Source organism: Marmota marmota, unplaced genomic scaffold (genome assembly GCF_001458135.2).
Source record: "Marmota marmota marmota unplaced genomic scaffold, marMar, whole genome shotgun sequence".
Taxonomy (NCBI): domain Eukaryota; kingdom Metazoa; phylum Chordata; class Mammalia; order Rodentia; family Sciuridae; genus Marmota; species Marmota marmota.
Window position 1 is genome coordinate 15,497,418 of NW_026000242.1, and position 18,120 is coordinate 15,515,537.

General features: G+C 34.2%; 1 protein-coding gene across 1 annotated transcript in view; it reads left to right on the forward strand.

Annotated features, from left to right (window-relative positions):
• LOC107145884 (protein NPAT) overlaps positions 1-18,120 on the forward strand; it is a 50,431-nt gene extending 32,311 nt beyond the window's left edge. The window contains exons 11-18 of the mRNA XM_015489918.2: positions 72-168; positions 921-1,046; positions 3,191-4,858; positions 6,471-6,586; positions 6,665-6,773; positions 13,943-14,003; positions 14,108-15,248; positions 16,492-18,120. Of these exons, the coding sequence (XP_015345404.1) occupies positions 72-168; positions 921-1,046; positions 3,191-4,858; positions 6,471-6,586; positions 6,665-6,773; positions 13,943-14,003; positions 14,108-15,248; positions 16,492-16,569 (3,396 nt within the window). The 3' untranslated portion in view covers positions 16,570-18,120. The remainder of the gene's footprint in view (positions 1-71; positions 169-920; positions 1,047-3,190; positions 4,859-6,470; positions 6,587-6,664; positions 6,774-13,942; positions 14,004-14,107; positions 15,249-16,491) is intronic.

Here is an 18,120-nt window from a genome sequence, read left to right on the forward strand (position 1 = left end):
GTCTGCTAAGTATCTTTCTGGTATTAATTCATATTATTCAATTAAGATCATGCCTTCATTCTTTTTTGCAGAGTGAAATCCATATGTCTGAAGAAGCTATACAGGATATATTAGAACAGACAGAATCAGACCCAGCATTTCAGGCACTCTTTGATCTCTTTGACTATGGTAAGTAGAAAATTTTTTCAAGACAGAAGGATAAAAAATTTCTCTATTGTTTCTTTGGTAACTCCAGTGAAGAAACATTACACAGAGCATTTGAAAAAGTTACTGTTTCATTAAAGCAAGCATTGCATGGATATGTAAAGGGGTTTCTGTTGTCTTTTGTTTATAGTTGAAAAAATTTCAGCTAGAAATCTGAATTTTTGTGGGTATTTTGGCTAGTCAAGAGGGAAAGTGTTGAGGGCTGCTACAATACAGATAAATACAACTGAAAAATACAAAAGGAATACAAAATATCAACCATTGCTCTGAATCCTATGATCTAGAGCAATAATTCTCAAAGTGAAATCCCCCAAACTAGTAGTATCAACATTATCTAAGAACTTGTAAAATATGCAAATTTGGGGGCCTCCCAGAAGATCTTGATCTAAAGTTTAAGAACTTACCAGTCCTAGCCAGGTGCTCTTGGCTATACTTCAATAGGTGCTTGCTTATACTTCTGGCAAATGCAGGCTGAAGCAGGAGGACTCCTTGAGACCAGCCTAGGCAAAATAGTGAGATCCTGTGTCCAAAAAAAAAAATCTCATGGGAAAATATTTTTTACATACTACATTTTACATATTAAAGTGCAAAATGTTAAAAACTTCCAAAACAACTATAATTAAAATCAGAGTTAAACATTTGACTACACTCAAATGGTACTAATTCATGTTTGTTTTATTTTTGTCATTAATTATTTCCTTGTCCTTTTTTAACAGGTAAAATAAAGACTAATAAAAGTATATCACAGAGTATTACAAATCAGCATATAGAAACCAATTCCAATATAGTTTTAACAGAAGAAACTAATCTAGCAGTTAAAAGTTCATTTGAAACAGAATCTGGTAAGAACTAATTGATTAAAATCAAAATGTTAATATTAGTCTCAAAATTCAAGGGCAGAAAATATTGTTTATGTTAGAAGTTGTTCAAATGACCACATAAGTCATTTTTGTATTAATAGTTTTTTCTTCGTTCAGAAAATTTACTCCCAAATCCTTAGTATTTGATTAAAAGGTGAATTTTTAGTATTCATTCTTTTATAATGCGGTAGATTTTTGGCATACACAATTTAGTATTAGTAGTGTTGACAAAAGTCTATAACAAATAATTTCAGTAAGCCACAAATTCTAATCCTTAATCTGCAAAGTTTATATATGATAGAAGTTCTTCAGCCTCATAAGTGAGTTAGCTGATGGCTTCAGCATATGTATCTCATTTGTGTAGAGGAGATTATATATTATGGTGACAGTTTTGAATCTTTGATGTTTTAGTTTATATTCCTACTATATTCTTTTTTTTAAGTTTTTTGGTTTTGTTTAATTTTTTTTTTTTTTTTTTAGTTGTTGACGAACCTTTATTTTATTTATTTGTATGTGGTGCTGAGACTCGAACCCAGTGCATGCTAGGCAAGGGCGCTACCACTGAGCCAGAACCCCAGCCCATTCCTACTATATTCTCATGGATTATGAATGTCACACAACCCACAGTAACCACTTACTGAATGAAGAAAGACTAAAAATAAGCCCATCTTAGATTTTCTAAAGAATTTTTATATACCAATTATTGTAAAATGCAATGCATATTTAGAACTACACAACAAAAATGAATGACTTATTCAGTTATCAAATGCAATCAATTAAATTTCTCCTGAGTAAAAAAATTATAGAACACTGACAATACCACAAAAAAAAAAAAATACTTTTTGTGCATCTTCTCAATCACTACTCTCCACAGCACTATTCCTGAGACGATCATTACTTTATGCCTTTTTAGTGCTGCCTCTGTTCTATTTTTCAGCAAACTATGCTAAATCATCTTTTCTGTTCACCTGCTTTTTAAATGTTGTCACTCCTTCCCATTCCCTATAAACCTAATGGCTTTTAATTTTCACATCTTGTCTTCCAAAAACTAGTTTTGGATCATTTCAGACTACATTCCTCCTTTGAATTCTCTGCCAACGCCAAAGGTGCCGTCTTTCCCATTTCTTCTTAGGCTGAGCTCTATGGGCTGTGTCTCACTGTATATTAAGTCTAGAAGATTGTATACCATGTGAACTTCATTCTTTACAAAACAAAACTTGAAATCTTATTTTCTCAGAAAGTCCCCCAATTCATTAAGAAACTACTTCCCCTGAATTTATGGCAATAACAATGTCATTTTACTTGTGTCACCAATTATGATAGTTGGCATAGGTTTTTCAGAGTTTTACCTGTATGTTCGTATTTGTTGATGTTAATATTTTCTGTCCTAAATCATGAACTCTATTAAGTATATCAGTGTTGTGTTGTTTTCTGAAACATCATTTGCTCGGACTCCATCTTATCATACTTCCCTTATTTTTCAAGATCACTTCATACAGTGCCTCCTTTATAACATGACTTCTTGTTCCACTGGCAGAAAGATTGTCTTTTCTTCCTACACTGTTACACTTTTTTCCATGCTTTATTATGACTTTATGTTCTGTATTGTATTCTAATAACCATGCATTTGGGTGGTCTTTAGTCAATATGTGAATGTTAAATAAAATATTGATCATGCAGGGTGTTTGGCTCCCTTTAACCTTTAAAAATATATCAGATAAATGTGGTCAGTAGAAATGGCGGAAAGTTAAAAAGTCAATGTGGTGAAACAACACCACCATCACCGCTTCTACTACTAATGATAGTTGGAGCCAATTGTTTTTGTTTTACCTACTAGTAAATATTAGATGTTCTTAAACCTATACACTTTTTTCCTTCGTTGTTACCTGTTTTCCAAGCACAGAAAACAGACATTTGCTTAAAGAGGCATCAATAATTAGAAAAGTAGTTGCAGATTTTTTGATATTCAGAAAATGGGAGGCTATATAAATATAAAATATGAGACATCTACTTACTAGTATGCCACAAATTAGTATTTCCTTGGCAAAATAGGTTTACAGTACAGTTGACTAATACAGAAGCTAAATATACTCAGCATATCTGTTCAACATCCTTGTATTTTACAGATGGTCAACCTGGTCAGCCCCCATTTTGTACATCCTATCAAAATGAAGATGCATTAAATGCTTTGAAGAATGGCAGCAACCATGATGTGCTTAGACAGGAAGCCCAGGAAAATTTTTCCCAAATAGGCTCTAGCATCCAGAAAAAGCCCTTTAAAACTGCTGTACCTACTGAACAGAAATGTAACCTTGACATTACCTTTGAGTCTGTGCCTAATTTGAATGACTTTAACCAAAGAGCAAATTCTGATGGTGAATGTAATCAACATTGTGCTGAATTATATACAAGTCAGATGCCCAATGAAACTGAAATGGTTATAGAAGCTGAAAAGAATTCTTTGTCTCCAAATGTTACGAATGAATCTCAATTACAGTCTGATCAACCCAATATACCCATAACTCCATTTGTTTCACTTGCTAGTGAAACTAACAATGAAAACTTAATTCTCTCGGGGAAAAGTTCTCAACTTTTGTCCCCAAATACCCCAATAACTGGAAAACCATCTAAAAAAAGTCAGTTTTGTGAAGGTTCTAACAATACAGTAAAACTTAAAACTAATTTCCATGGTTCCAAGTCACCAGATTCTAGTGAAATTCACAAAAGTAGAATTGAAATCAGTAATGTAGCAGTGATTTCACAACTATCAGATTGCCAAGATAATGCTTCACTTCAAAGTAAAATATTACCTGTGTCTGTTGAAAGTTCAGGTTTAAATGTATCTGGACAACAAGTAGAAATTTGTCTTGAAGATTCTATCTCCTCAATTAAACAACCATCTAATGATTCAACATCTATTGAATTAAATCATCTAGAAGGTGAAACTAAGCCACACAAGTCTGAGAAAGTTATTTTGGATTCAGAAGAGCCTTCATCTTCTGTGAAAGAAGATGGAGATGCTGTTTTTCTCTCTTTGGGTGGAAATAACTGTGAGGAAGTTGCACTGATGCCTCCAGAAGGTAATCCTATAAAAAATAGTCAGCCTCTTCCTTTAGAATCTGGATGTTCTTCAGTGGGTGATTCTCACCCTGAATCTCAAGATACTGATGATAAACCTTCTAATGACAGCTCGACAGAGATGGATGCATCAAATATCGTCTCTCTCAAAATTATTATTAGTGATGATCCATTTGTTTCCTCAGATACTGAACTGAACAGTGCTGTATCCAGTATCAGTGGTGAAAACTTGCCAACTATAATTTTGTCTTCTCCTGCTAAATCCCCTGCCAAAAATGCAGAATTAGTTAAATGTCTATCTTCAGAAGAAACTGCAGGTGCTATTGTATCTGCTGAAGCAGGAGATTCAGCCTCAACAGAACAAAGCCTTTCAGCAGTCAAACCTGAGGACTCTATAGTAAATAACACTCAGAATGAAGATGGTATTGCCTTTTCAACTAATGTTACACAGTGTGTTTCCAAGGATGGAGGATACATACAGTTGATGCCAGCCACAAGCACAACTTTTGGCAACTCAAATAACATTCTGATAGCTACATGTGTGACTGATCCAACAACAGCCTTGGGAACAACTGTTAGTCAGTCTAATGTAATGGTATTGCCTGGAAATTCTGCACCTATAACTGCCCAACCTCCACCACCTCAGTTACAGACACCACCAAGGTCAAACAGTGTATTTGCTGTCAACCAAGCTGTGTCACCAAACTTTTCACAAGGTAATTTTAAAAACATACTTCATTTCTTCTATCTTGGAATCTAATTTCTCTTTGTATGAAGTCATTGAGGAGAAGATGATAAATTATGAATGGATTATTTGAGAAATGCTCTATAATTTGTGATTATGCCTTCTTTTTGTGCTAGCTGATTAATCCAATTAAGCCTTTTTTTTAAATCTGGTAAGCCATGAACTTAAGTTTAATTTTTTTTCTTTCTACAATTATTATTCAATCCATGTTCTAATAAACTATGAGAATGAGAAAAGAAAGACACATACACCTATAATACCAGTATATCTCCTAACTTAATGTTGTAGGACTTTTTTTTAATGGCTATTGTAGTCATTTTGAGGGAATTTATCATCTATTGGAGAAATTTTCAAGAACAAGTTGAATTTCTCCCTAGATAAAACTCGAGTTCTTCACTGTCTTCCACCCTCTTGAATTGATTCTCATCTTTAGAATTCTTTATTCAGAGGGGTTTCTTGACATTTATTACATGCTGTTTTATATATATGATTCACATGCCTGTCATGGGTCGTTCTTGATTGCATTCCTTGAAGATAGAGAGCTTGATACGTTGGTCTATTTTTCCATGTGTTCCAGTTCTCCAGCTCATCTCCCCCCTATTTTATTTTTTAAAAATATCTTATTTAGACATCGATGGGCCTTTATTTTATTCATTTATTCATATGTGGTGCTGAGAATCAAACCCAATGCCTCACTGCTGGGCAAGCACTTTACCACTGAACCACAACCCCAGCCCTTATACTTTTTTTTTAATTAGAGCATTGTATTTATATACAGGCCCCCCTTTTTATATTATAAGCATACTATGAAATTTGGTTGAATATTGCCAATTAAGTAAACTTGATTGGTCTTTTCAGTGCTATTTTAGAGGAGATAAAGAAGAGGTCAGAATTGGTAAAGAATATTGAGCTTGAACTAAAGCTTATAGAAATAAGGTGTAGAGTTTGGAACTAAAGGAAGAAAATCTTTCATAGCTAAGGGAAGCAGCATAAACATACATAGGTATTTGAGAGACTATAGTAGTATGCATGAAAGTGAGATCACCCTGATAGGAGTAGTGAATGTTTTAGGAAAAAGCTCATTTACAGGGCAGAGCTAAATTATGATAGCTATAGACTCTGGCTGACTTCCCCACAATGGTTTTGTCTGATTATGCACTTATCCTGAAACTTTTCTGACCAATACCATTAAGATATAATACGTTGAGGTTATGAGCATAGTCTCGGGCTAAAAACATTTAGCTGGGATCATAATTTTCTGCTCCGTTGTTCAAACTTGGAACATTAACCACTCATTTTCTAATTAGTTTCACTATTCTTTCTAGAGGAGTCAAGATGTATTTGTAATATGATCTCCTAGTTACGGAGCTTTATGCTTGTTCTTTTTGATTTAACGTAGCTAAATGACTTAACAACTTAATATTCAAATTGATTTTTTTCTTGTTAGCCTTTCTGTTCTTAAACCAGTTTTTTTTAAAGGAGAGTAGATTATAAGAAAAGTTGTTCATAGAATTTATTTCAAAATACTAAATACTTTGATTTATGCCAAAAATTTTGAGAAATTATATGAGAAATTTTTTTAGGTTCTGCCATCATAATTGCTTCTCCAGTCCAGCCTGTACTCCAAGGAATGGTGGGAATGATCCCTGTATCTGTGGTTGGACAGAATGGAAATACCTTTTCCGCTTCTCCTCAACAGGTAAGATTTTTTTAAAACTAAAAATTGTGTAGTGAAGCTTTTCAAACATAACATAATTAATGGCTTCTTCTCTTCTAGGTCCTTCATATGCCTTTAGCAGCACCTGTATGCAATAGAAGTATTCCTCAATTCCCTGTTCCTCCAAAATCTCAGAAGACTCAAGGACTAAGAAACAAGCCTTGTATAGGTACCATTTTTTAAAGTTAATTTTGTGATTTTATATTCATTTGTTTGCAGAAATACCTGAGGGTTGTTTGGTTTGTGTGTTTGTTTTTTTACTTCCTATACCATTCCTAACATGTGATTATCCTACATTTGCATAATGTTTGGTAGTAATAGATATCACAAGGCAGCCAACTCAGTTGATGTACAGCTTTGGTTCTGATAAAATTGTTTACTATGTTGAGTCTTTTAGCCTTTGCTGCTGGTTCTTGGTTTGTTCTTTGTTGCTACCTAACATGAGCACAACCTCTGTTTTTCCTGACAACTTTTAAAGTGATTAATAAATGCCTGGTATATTTGTATGAGACTTCAGAGCAGTGCCTCTCAAATTTGTGTGTATGAACTTCCTGGGGATCTTATTAAATGCAGATGCTGAATTAATAGGCTGGTTCAGAGCCAATCCTTTTTAAAATAAGTTTCCTTATTTCTAACAAGCTACAAGAATGCCATGCTCCTGGTATTAGAGCATATTTGAGTAGCAACAAGTCTGAAGTTTGCAAATCATCTTGCCTTGTTTCCTATTTTAGTCAATGACCCAACCATCTATCTATCTACCCATGTCAAAAACCTTGGAGTCATTCTTAAAACACATTTCTCTTAAATAAAATGTTGATCATTTTTCATCTAAGTTGTATCAGTGGTGTATTATCCTGATCTGCCTTCTTGGGTTTGTTTTTTTTTTTAAACATTTATTTATTCATTTATTTATTTTTATGTGGTGGATCCAGTGCCTCACACATGCTAAGCAAGCACTCCAACCACACTGAGCCACAACCCCAGCCCTCCCTTCTTTTGTTTTTCCAATTCATCCCATATCCATTGTCTTAAGTGACTTTTTCACCTTGTATGCAAATCTGAATGTAGTGCTTCCCTACATCAAATCTTTCAGCAGCTCCCTGTTGCCCACAGGATAAAACTGAAATTCTTCAGGATGCCATTCATACACACTGGTCAACCCCTCCATTCTCATCTCTTACTCCATTCCAACATGGTCTCTATACATACCAACCATATTTATTGCTCACCTTATACTTGATGGTCTTTCTTGTCCCTTTACCCATGTTATTTCCTCTACTTAAAATTCTCCCTCTTCACCCATCACCGTCAATCTGTTTCTTATACTTCAAACTTGAAACTATTTTTAATAAGCAGTGGATAAAATGAGTATTTTGATTTTTTTCTCTCATGCCTATACTACAGCATTTAACACATTACAGTCTTAAGGGCAGTGATCATACAAAAGACTCACTAAATACTGTGATCAGTTTAGCCTTTCCTTAAGCTAACAGGAATACATCTAGTAATGTATGTTATTGGCACCCTGTTAAACTTTGTCACATTGTTGCTATTATGTAATATTTTTAGTTCCTTCTGTCATCTATTTCATTCCATTTAATGACCATTGGGAATCCATTATTTACATAAACTTACTTTATTTATTTAACCCCTATTGATGGACTTTTTTTGTGGGGAGGCATAGAGTACTAGGGATTGAACACAGGGCACATTACCACTGAGCAACATCCCCAACTCTTTTTGTTTTTTGAGACAGGGTCTCACTAAGTTGATGAAGCTGGCCTCTAACTTAAGACAGTCCTCCTGCCTCCGCCTCCCATCTGAGTCACTGGGATTACAGGCATGTACCACCATGCCAGATCAATGAATGTTTAAGATGTTTCCAAGATATTATTATCTGACAAATAATGATGTGATGAACTTCTCTGTAGAAACCTTTGCATGGACCCATATAAGGGTTCTATTGGGGCATATACCCAGAAGTAGCATTTCTGAGTCAGAGAAGAGAGTTTACAGTTCCATTATTTTCTCTATTTTCCTCACAACTTTGCCAGTGCTTGATACCATGTAATATTTTAACTTTTGTCACTGTGATGTGAAGTGGTATTGTAGTATCTCTCATCATTCTTACACTAATGAGATTCAGAATCATCTCTTTTTTTTTTAATATTTCTAGTTGTAGATGGACATAATAATGTCATTTTGTTTATTTAGTTTTATATGGTGCTGGGGATTGAACCCAGGGCCTCACACTTGCTAGGCAAGTGCTCTACCACTGAGCCACATCCTCAGCTCAGAATAATCTCTTATGCAAATAATACTTCTCCTTCTGTGGATTGCTTGTCATATTCCTTTTTTTTGCTTCTCTATTAGATTGCCTGTGTAATGAGGTGTTAATCCTTTATTGGTAATACATCACAAATATCTTCTTGGTCTGACACTTTTTGTTTTGTTTTGTTTTGTTTGTTTTGTACTAGAGATTGGACCCTGGGGCGCTTAACCACCGAGCCATGTCCCCAGCCCTTTTATTTTTATTTTAGACAGGGTCTCACTAGGTTGCTTACAGTCTCGCTAAATTGCTAAAGCTGGCTGTGAACCTGTGATCCTCCTGTCTCAGCCTCCCAAGCCACTGGAAGTGTGCCACTGCACCTGGCTTCTGATAATTTTTTTCTGGTATTAACTAGTTAATGGGATAAAAAGTTAGTAAAATTCAGCATCTATTTATGATAAAAGTTCTTAAAGGCTATCTGTAGTAAACATCATGGGCTTCCTTTAAAATTGGGAACAAAAAAAAAATGCTCATTCTCATCTTTCTACATAGTTAAGCCAGTATTTCCAACACCAATAAATTATTTATTCCATTTTTTTTCTCACTGACATCTGATTCTACCTTTACCATATGCAAGTTCCCATATGAAGTCCCATATGTAGTCTTAGACAATACATAAGCAAATAGGTATGAAGATTTGAAGAAAGAGAATGAAACTGTTGTGACAAATGGCATGATTTTTACACAGAAAGCCAAGGGAATCAACTAAAACTAGTAAGAATTCAACAGGTTTTCCAAGTATGATTAATTTACCAAAATTTTGGTTTTATATACCAGCAACAAGAAATTATTAAATGTAATAGAAAATAAGGTACCACTTGTAATGACCTCAGAAATAATAAAATACAGAAATAACCTAACCAAAAATATTACAAATGCAATTTGAAATCTCTCAAAGTATTATAGGAAGTCCTACAAATAGAAGAGAATCATGCTCATAGATTGGAAGATTTAACCATGTTAAAGATGTCAGCTCCCAGTTGAATCAAAAATTCTATGTAATCTAGTTTAAAATGCCATTCGAATATTTTGGGGAGCTGGGGCTGTAGCTCAGTGGCAGAGCGCTTGCCTAGCATGCATGAGACACTAGGTCTGATTCCAGGCACCACATAAAAATAAACAAAATAAAGGCATTCTGTCCATCTACAACTATAAAAAAAAATTTTTAAATATTTTGGGAAATGGGAAAATAATTTTTAAAATCTGTAAGGAAGAATTAAGTTCATGGATAGCTAAAACAGAAGAGCAGAGGACAAACCTCACTGCTAGATAATAAAATATAGCAAGAGCCATGGTAATTAAAACAAACAAAAAAGACAAATGGAACAAAATAGAGTTTAGGAAGACACCATGCACAGTATATATTAAAGGTAACATGAAAAGACAGGGAGAACAAGATGGATTATTTAATGAGAGCTACTAGCCATATATATAAATACATTAAAAAATTAGATCCCTTCCTTATATAGAGATGAACTCCAAGATGATTAAAAATCTAAAAAGTCAAACACAGATCAGCTGAGTGATAGAAAAATGCGTAAGAATATATTTATGACATTAAGGTAAAGATTTTTTAATGAGAGAATCATAATTTAGAAGTAGAAAAATCACTACAAAATTAAAGATTGTGTTCAACAAAAGGCATTATACACAAAGTATCAGGAGATTTTTATTCAGTGCCTTGATGACTATGACACACAATTCTCAGGCTTATTTATCTTAAATTTTCCATCACAATGAATGACAAAGGTGGTTGCAGTTGTGATTCCAAGACTATGGGTTCAGTCTCCAGTACCAAAATGTGTGTTTGTAAATAATAATGACAAATGCCCATGTAGTGAACCTTTTCAGAATATTCTAGCCTCATGGTTTTTTGATCCTTTCTACTCCTGAGATTTTCTTTCGTATCTTACTAGGTTTATAAGATTGTTAAAGACCAATAACCTCTTTCAAAATACTCTCATTTCCACATAACCATCAAATTGATCTTCAGCCAGTCATATTTTGTGTTATTTGTCCTCACTTTTCACCTGAATTTTCATCATCTTTCTAAATTTACCTAGACCCCCCAGTCTTCCACAATAGCCACTTTTGCCAGTACTCTTAAAACCTGCCTATGCACATTCTTCTCCATACCCACTGGCTACTCTGCAGTCCTTGATCTGTCCAGCCATCTCTGCTTTTTACACCTGGGCTTTTCAAAGAAGCATTGCCATTCCATACTACATAAAACTTTCTTACTTACCTGCCACGCACGTAGCAATTATTTTAAATATCTACCTATGGGCTTTCTCTCCTATTCCGTTGTTTTTGTTTGTTTGTTTGTTTGTTTTGATGGTGGTGGTGGTGCTGGAGGATTAACCCAGGGCCTTCCACATGCTAGGCAAGCACTTTATCAGTGAGCCACATCCCAGCCCCATTTCCCCTTTGATACTATTCCAGTCTTAATTGTTCTCAAATCTGTCTAATCCCTGGCTTTTCACTCTCCGGCTATGATTTCAACTTCCAATTATCTGTAAATTTCATTTTTGATTATCACTCCCCTTTAGTGTGTACCTTCTTTCAAAGTCATCCATTCTTTTCCCATCTTTCTTAAAGGAATAATGACCTTCTGTTTTTTCTAAGGTTAATAGTCTACCTGTTCTCTAGATTCTGTCTTCTGTTAAATATCTTTCAGCTATTTAACAAATTGAACCTAGATGCACTGTACCACTGGTGGGTTGGATTACATCTTCTACTCTTTCTTTGTTTTTGTTTTTTTTTTTACTTTGAGAGAGGGTTTTTCTCTAACTTGTTCAGGATGGCCTGGAACTTGGGATACTCCTGCCTGAGTCTCTTAAGTAGCTGAAATTACACCTGTACCCAGCTCAGTATTTTCTTTTTTTACTTCCTTTTCTGACTGTAAATTTACTTAGTTTTATTGTCTTTTCTCATGTTTCCGCTAAAACTGTCTAACACTGAAGTCATCAGTGCCTAAGATTGCCATGTACTTTGGTCTTTTTCCATTTTTACCTTACTTTACTTTGCTATAACTGTAAATAATAGTGGTGGCTTCTGGAGCCATCACTCAATATAATGCTTTTCCCTTGCTAATTTAATAAAACTTTTCAAACTCTAGATAAGTCTCTCTTCTTCTAATACCTCCATTGCCTACTTTTTCCCTTTGGTTAATGTTACCATTGATTCTTCATTTACGCTTCTTATTTATGTGAATTCCCACTTTTGTTTCAAAGATGTTCATCATCTCTTATCTGGAATAGAGACCACTTACTAGAATTCTATTTCACCTTTTTTTTTTTTTTTTTTTAGTTGTAGATAGACATAATACTTTTATGTGGTGCTGAAGATGGAACCCAGAGCCTCACAAATGTGAGACAAGCACTCTACCATTGAGCCACAACCCCATCCCTCTATTCCATCTTTTACATCATTGCCAGATTAATCTTCTATACATAAATCTTTTTTTTTTTTAGAATACTTAGTCAGTCGTATTTTTTTTAAATATTTTTTAGTTTTAGGTGGACACAATATCTTTATTTATTTTTATGTGGTGCTGAGGATCGAACCCAGTGCCTCACAGGTGCTAAGCGAACACTCTACCATTGAGCCACAACCCCAGCTCCTTTTATACATAAATCTATTGGTGCATCTTTCCTATTTACATCTCTTGAAGGTTGTCTCTGAAATAACTTCTGCATAATGCACAAGGCTCATCATAATCTCATCTTTGTGACCCTTTTAAGCATTTATATCTTCTTTCCCACATAAATTCTGAAACCTGTAAATTAAAATATAGCTATTATGAGTGTGTGATTTGAGTGACACAGCTTGCAAACATGACAGTTATATGGGCAAAAATTTTTAAATAGGTATAACATATTGCTTTCTTTAAATAACTGGTTCCCCGCCCACACACACTGGTCATAGAGTCTCCTATATACATACAGCAATCATAATGTCTATTCTATTCTGCTGCCCTTCCTATCCTCCTCCCATAATTTCTCTCTATCCAATCTAATGTGACACACTTTTTTTTTTTTTCTCATCACAACATCATACATGTATTCTGTATAGCGATGAGGGTCTTTTTCCATCTTCCGTGCAACTCCCTTTCTCCCTCTTTTTCCCTCCCACCTCTCTTCCCTATTTAGTGGTAGTCTTCTTCTCATGCTCTTCCTCTCTATCCCATTTTGAGTCACCCCCCTTATATCAGAGAAGACATTCGGCATTTGTTTTTTAGGGATTGGCTAACTTCACTTAGCATAATCTGCTCTAATGCCATCCATTTCCCTGCAAATACCATGATCTTGTTATTTTTTAGTGCTGAGTAATATTCCATTGTGTATAAATGCCACATTTTTTTAATCCAGTTATTTTTTTAATAAATGTTTTGATCTTAGTTCATTTGGCCCTCCTTATCAGTGGGTTCAACGTCTGCAGTTTGAACCAACCACAGGTAGAAAGTTTTCAGTGGGGAAAAATTATATCTGAAAATGCAGGCTTTTATTATTCTTTAAATAATATGCTATAATAACTCTTTACACGGCATTTACATTGTATTAGTAGTAACGTAGAGATGATTTAAAGGATTGCCTAAGTTATAGACAATACTGTGCCATTTTATATAAGGAACTTGAGCATCTGCAGATTTTGGTATCCATTGGGGTCATAGAACCATTTCCCCACAGGTACTGGTAAACAAGTGTAGTACATTAAGTACTATATGGAGCATACATAGATCCAAAGACTGGGTTCATAATATTTGCCTGGAGTTGAAGCAAGTCATTTGTTCCATATCTAGATTTCCTCTTTAGAATTAGAATGGGTAAGTGGCCATATTTGTATATATTACAAAACTTCTTTTTAAAAGCCAATATGAGAAAGTATTTTATTTGTACATTAGCTATCATTTGGAACTTTTTCTCATGGTATATATAATATTACTTGTTCCATCCTCTTTCTCTCAAGAATAAACATTCTCTTTCTAATTAATTCATTTGTAATTCCAGGAAAACCGGGAAATAATTTGGCAGATTCATCAACTCATTCAGTTGGATGTCATGTACAAAGGTGAGGATAAAGTAGTTTTTATTATAGATTATCTGAATGCTCAAATTAAAACAGAATTTCATTAGGTTACTAGAAATAATTTGGTTTTGTTTTTGTTTTGGTAGAATTGAAGTTTCTGACAAGAATACAGCCACAGAACTTGGGAAAAAATTGGAAGAAACCACAGTTCCCTTCTCAGTTGAGAGTGTAGTTCCAAGTAGCAAACCTTTTGAAAGCCACAGACGTGTGCTCTGTTTTGATAGTGCTGCTTCTCCTATGGCAAATACACAGGGGCCTAATCATAAGTTGGTATCCCAAGACAAAGAAAGGAATGAAACTTCCTTTCCTCATCTTGACTTACCCATTGTATCCTCTACCTTAAAACCCCCTTCTAATAATGCTACCAAAAAAGAGAGAGAGAAAACTCCTATGCCCAAGATTTTATCTAAATCAGAAACTGCTGTTAGCCGGCATACCACCATAAGAGAAATTCAGTCAGAAAAGAAAGTTACACCAACAGAGATGGTACTTGAATCTTTCCATAAAGCTACAGCTAATAAGGAGAATGAATTATGCAGTGATGTAGAGAGGCAGAAAAATCTAGAAACATCAAAACTATCTGTTGGACAGCAAAATGGGAGTTTACGGAATGAGAAAACTATAGCTTCTTTGCAAGAATTGACCAAAAAACAAGCTACATCCACAAATAATAAAAATGTCATTTCAGTGGGTACAGCTGTAAAGGATCTGAAACAAGAACAAACTAAATCTGCCTGTTCCTTGATTACTGCAGAAATATTACAGGATGTTCAGTTGCACAGCCCAGTAAATAGGCTAGCTGATACTAGTGATTTGCCTGTACCCCGGACACCTGGCTCAGGAACAGGGGAAAAGCATAAAGAAGAACCTACAGATGGTATCAAAGCCCCCTCTAACAGGCGTTTTGGTGAAGACAGTAGCATACCCAAAGTAATGATCCCTCCTGTAACTCCAGACTTGCCTGCTTGCAGCCCTGCCAGTGAAACAGGCAGTGAGAACAGCGTAAACATGGCTGCCCACACACTAATGATTCTCTCTAGAGCAGCCATCTCTAGGACTACTTCTGCAACTCCTTTGAAAGATAACACACAACAATTTAGAACATCTTCAAGAAGCACCACAAAAAAGCGGAAAATTGAAGAATTAGATGAGCGTGAGCGAAATTCTCGTCCTTCTAGTAAAAATCTTACAAATTCATCAATACCAATGAAAAAGAAGAAAATTAAGGCAAGTTTGAAAGTTTTAATTTCAAAACCATACTTTTCCCTTCCTTCAGTACTGAGATTAGGTAATTTAACATTTTTTGCAACTACTACCTGACTTGAGTCAGGACAATGTGGAGTCTTGACTGATAAAATACATTTATATAGCGGTTTTTCTTAGTCATTGTAAGAAATTATAAAGATGAAAGAGCATTTTTCAGAAAAATTAGTAAGGCGTTAAACTATAAATGTTTTCCTTGGGAAAAGCAAGTGTTTCAGTCAGGTAGGACCCAAGTTTCTTCATGAGAATGACATAAGGCATGAAATATTGGAAAACTGCTGTTATATGAAATTACCAAGTAAAACATCACTGTGTTCATGTCTTCTTTTCCATAACTCTTAAAGATGTTAATGTGGTGGAGCATTGGAAAAATTAAATTTATCTTTTTTTCATGAACCATGGTTGTCTACAGGAAGATATTGCCAGATCATTAATCTTAGTGGTGAAATCTATTTATTTTAAAATTGTTTAGCTATTTTTTTTAGTAGCTGGGTTGAATAGAAAGAAAGTGATTAAAATGAAGTATAGCTTCAGGAAAAGAATCTGGATTTGAATCCTGTATTTGCTGTTAATAAATAGGCTTTTTTACTGACCATGTTTAAGTCTAGCTTCTCTGACTCTCAGCCTCATCCTTTTAACATGTTATTACCATATATATTACCTTGTGGTCTCAGAACATAAAATTTGAGTATATAAAGTACCTGGTATATATTCAGTATTTGGAATTTGTTACTCTTAGTATCTGTTAGAGCTTTCTGAGATTTTTGGTTTGATAGTAATGATCACCTTATAGAAAGCACATTCTATCTTGTGTCATTCAGCATTCAGACACTAGGATTTGTTTATTGCCTTTTGCCCAAAACTAATGTTGAAGTATCATTAAAACATTTAATTAACTTTGGGTTTATAAAACTTGCCTCTGTTTCTCTGTAGAAGTAAAATTGTGTGTGTGTGTGTGTGTGTGTATGTGTGTGTGTATGTGTATGTTTTGCTGGGGATTGAACCCAGAGCCTTGTAATTGCGAGGCAAGCATTCTACCAACCGAGCTATATCCCCAGCCCCCTAAAATTCTAATAGACTAAATAATTTTGGCAATTTTAGTAGTGTATGGAAGAACCCAATATAATGTTTTAGATGACTTTTTAAGAAAACTGACTTCATTTGAATTTATTTTTTCTTTTTTTTCTTTTTTTTTTTTTTTTGACAGAAAAAGAAGCTACCTTGTTCCTTTCCAGCAGGAATGGATGTGGACAAATTTTTATTATCATTGCATTATGATGAGTAAACATCCCAAAAATGTAAGAACTAAAGTAGCTGTTTAAAACTTGTATCCCTTAAACTCTGAGTGTAGGGAATGGGATATTGACAGAATCTGAAAGCATGACCTGCACTTTTATTGTACTGAAATTTCACTTTATATCTAAATTATGCTGTTTTTGAAACAGCTTTCTAGTTTGTAAATAGACTTCCTTGGTATATTTTTATTTTAGAAAAAACATTTGCAGAAATGTAAGTAAAGCCAATCTGCAAAACTGTATAGCTTTGACTGTTGCATATTGTAAATATTATGTAAATCTTGTTAAAATAGCCTAATGTTCTTACACTGTGTTTTTGACTTCTTATGATCCCTCACTGAGGCTTATTCATCTGGAATAGTTTCTTATTTCTTTTGGGGGAAATGATGCTTATTCTTATAAATTGCCTTCATTAATTGTTCAACAGGACATAGCCACTCAGCACATAAAATGATAACCACCTCAACTGGTAGTAAAGTATCTAATCAAAAATCAATAGTTTGATGGATTTTTTTTTCTACAGTCAGTACTTTACCACCTCTTATCATTATTGCAGTTAAAACTATATTACCAAGATTTTATACTTTTTTTCTTCTAGTCATTCTGTTCTCTTTGTTTTAAAGAGAGAATTTTGAAAACCATTTATTGGGTGTTCTGATCTTTCATTTATAATTTCTAAGATCTTTTTCAGAACATTATAAGTGGTTACACTATTGAGCCATAAAAAGTTGAGTTTTGTAGTAGTTGAGATTTCTTGGCATATATAAACTTTTCCCCTAAGCACTGGGGATATAAAGAATTGCACTAATTCATGTAATTCTCCACATACTAGTGACCAATGCACATTTTAATTTAAATCTTGTATTCTATGTTAAAGTTTGTGTGGAGGTTTATCTTCTGGTGTCCTTTTAGAAAGTCATACCCATCATAAGATGTAAAAAGAGAAATCATAGTTTTATATTTTAATTTAGTTTCTCCCAAAATGGGGTGTGTCAAATAACTATATCTATACTGAGATATAGTGCATTGTCTGTGTGTTCCTTATAAAATATTATAAAGAGTTACTCTCAAAAGGTCCTTAAGGAGAGTGAGAGAGGTGCCTTCTCTGTATTGGACTTACACAACAGTCAAGTTGAAGAACTGGTTTAAACTTTTAAGTGATAACAGAACTTATAATTAATACCTAACCAACTGTGCCTAGATATTAAAGTATGTTCTCTTAAGTGCTTTCTGTTTAATTATCAGTATATTAGGATTTCGTTCCTATAGGTGTATATTTTGTTAAAAAGTCACTTTACTCAACCATTTTTTTGTACTGGACCTTTAAAAAATAAATCCATCTTACTTTAACATAATAGTTTTCAATGTAGAAATCATGTCTTAACTTTACTGGACTTTAATGCAGAAATTTGTTTTGTAACAAATTTTTATGATAACAATGGTTTATTCCTAAAGAAGAAATATCATACAGTTAATGTTTATCTAACTCAACTTGATACTGTACTACAGTTAGGTTTAAATAAATAATTTCATTAACTTCA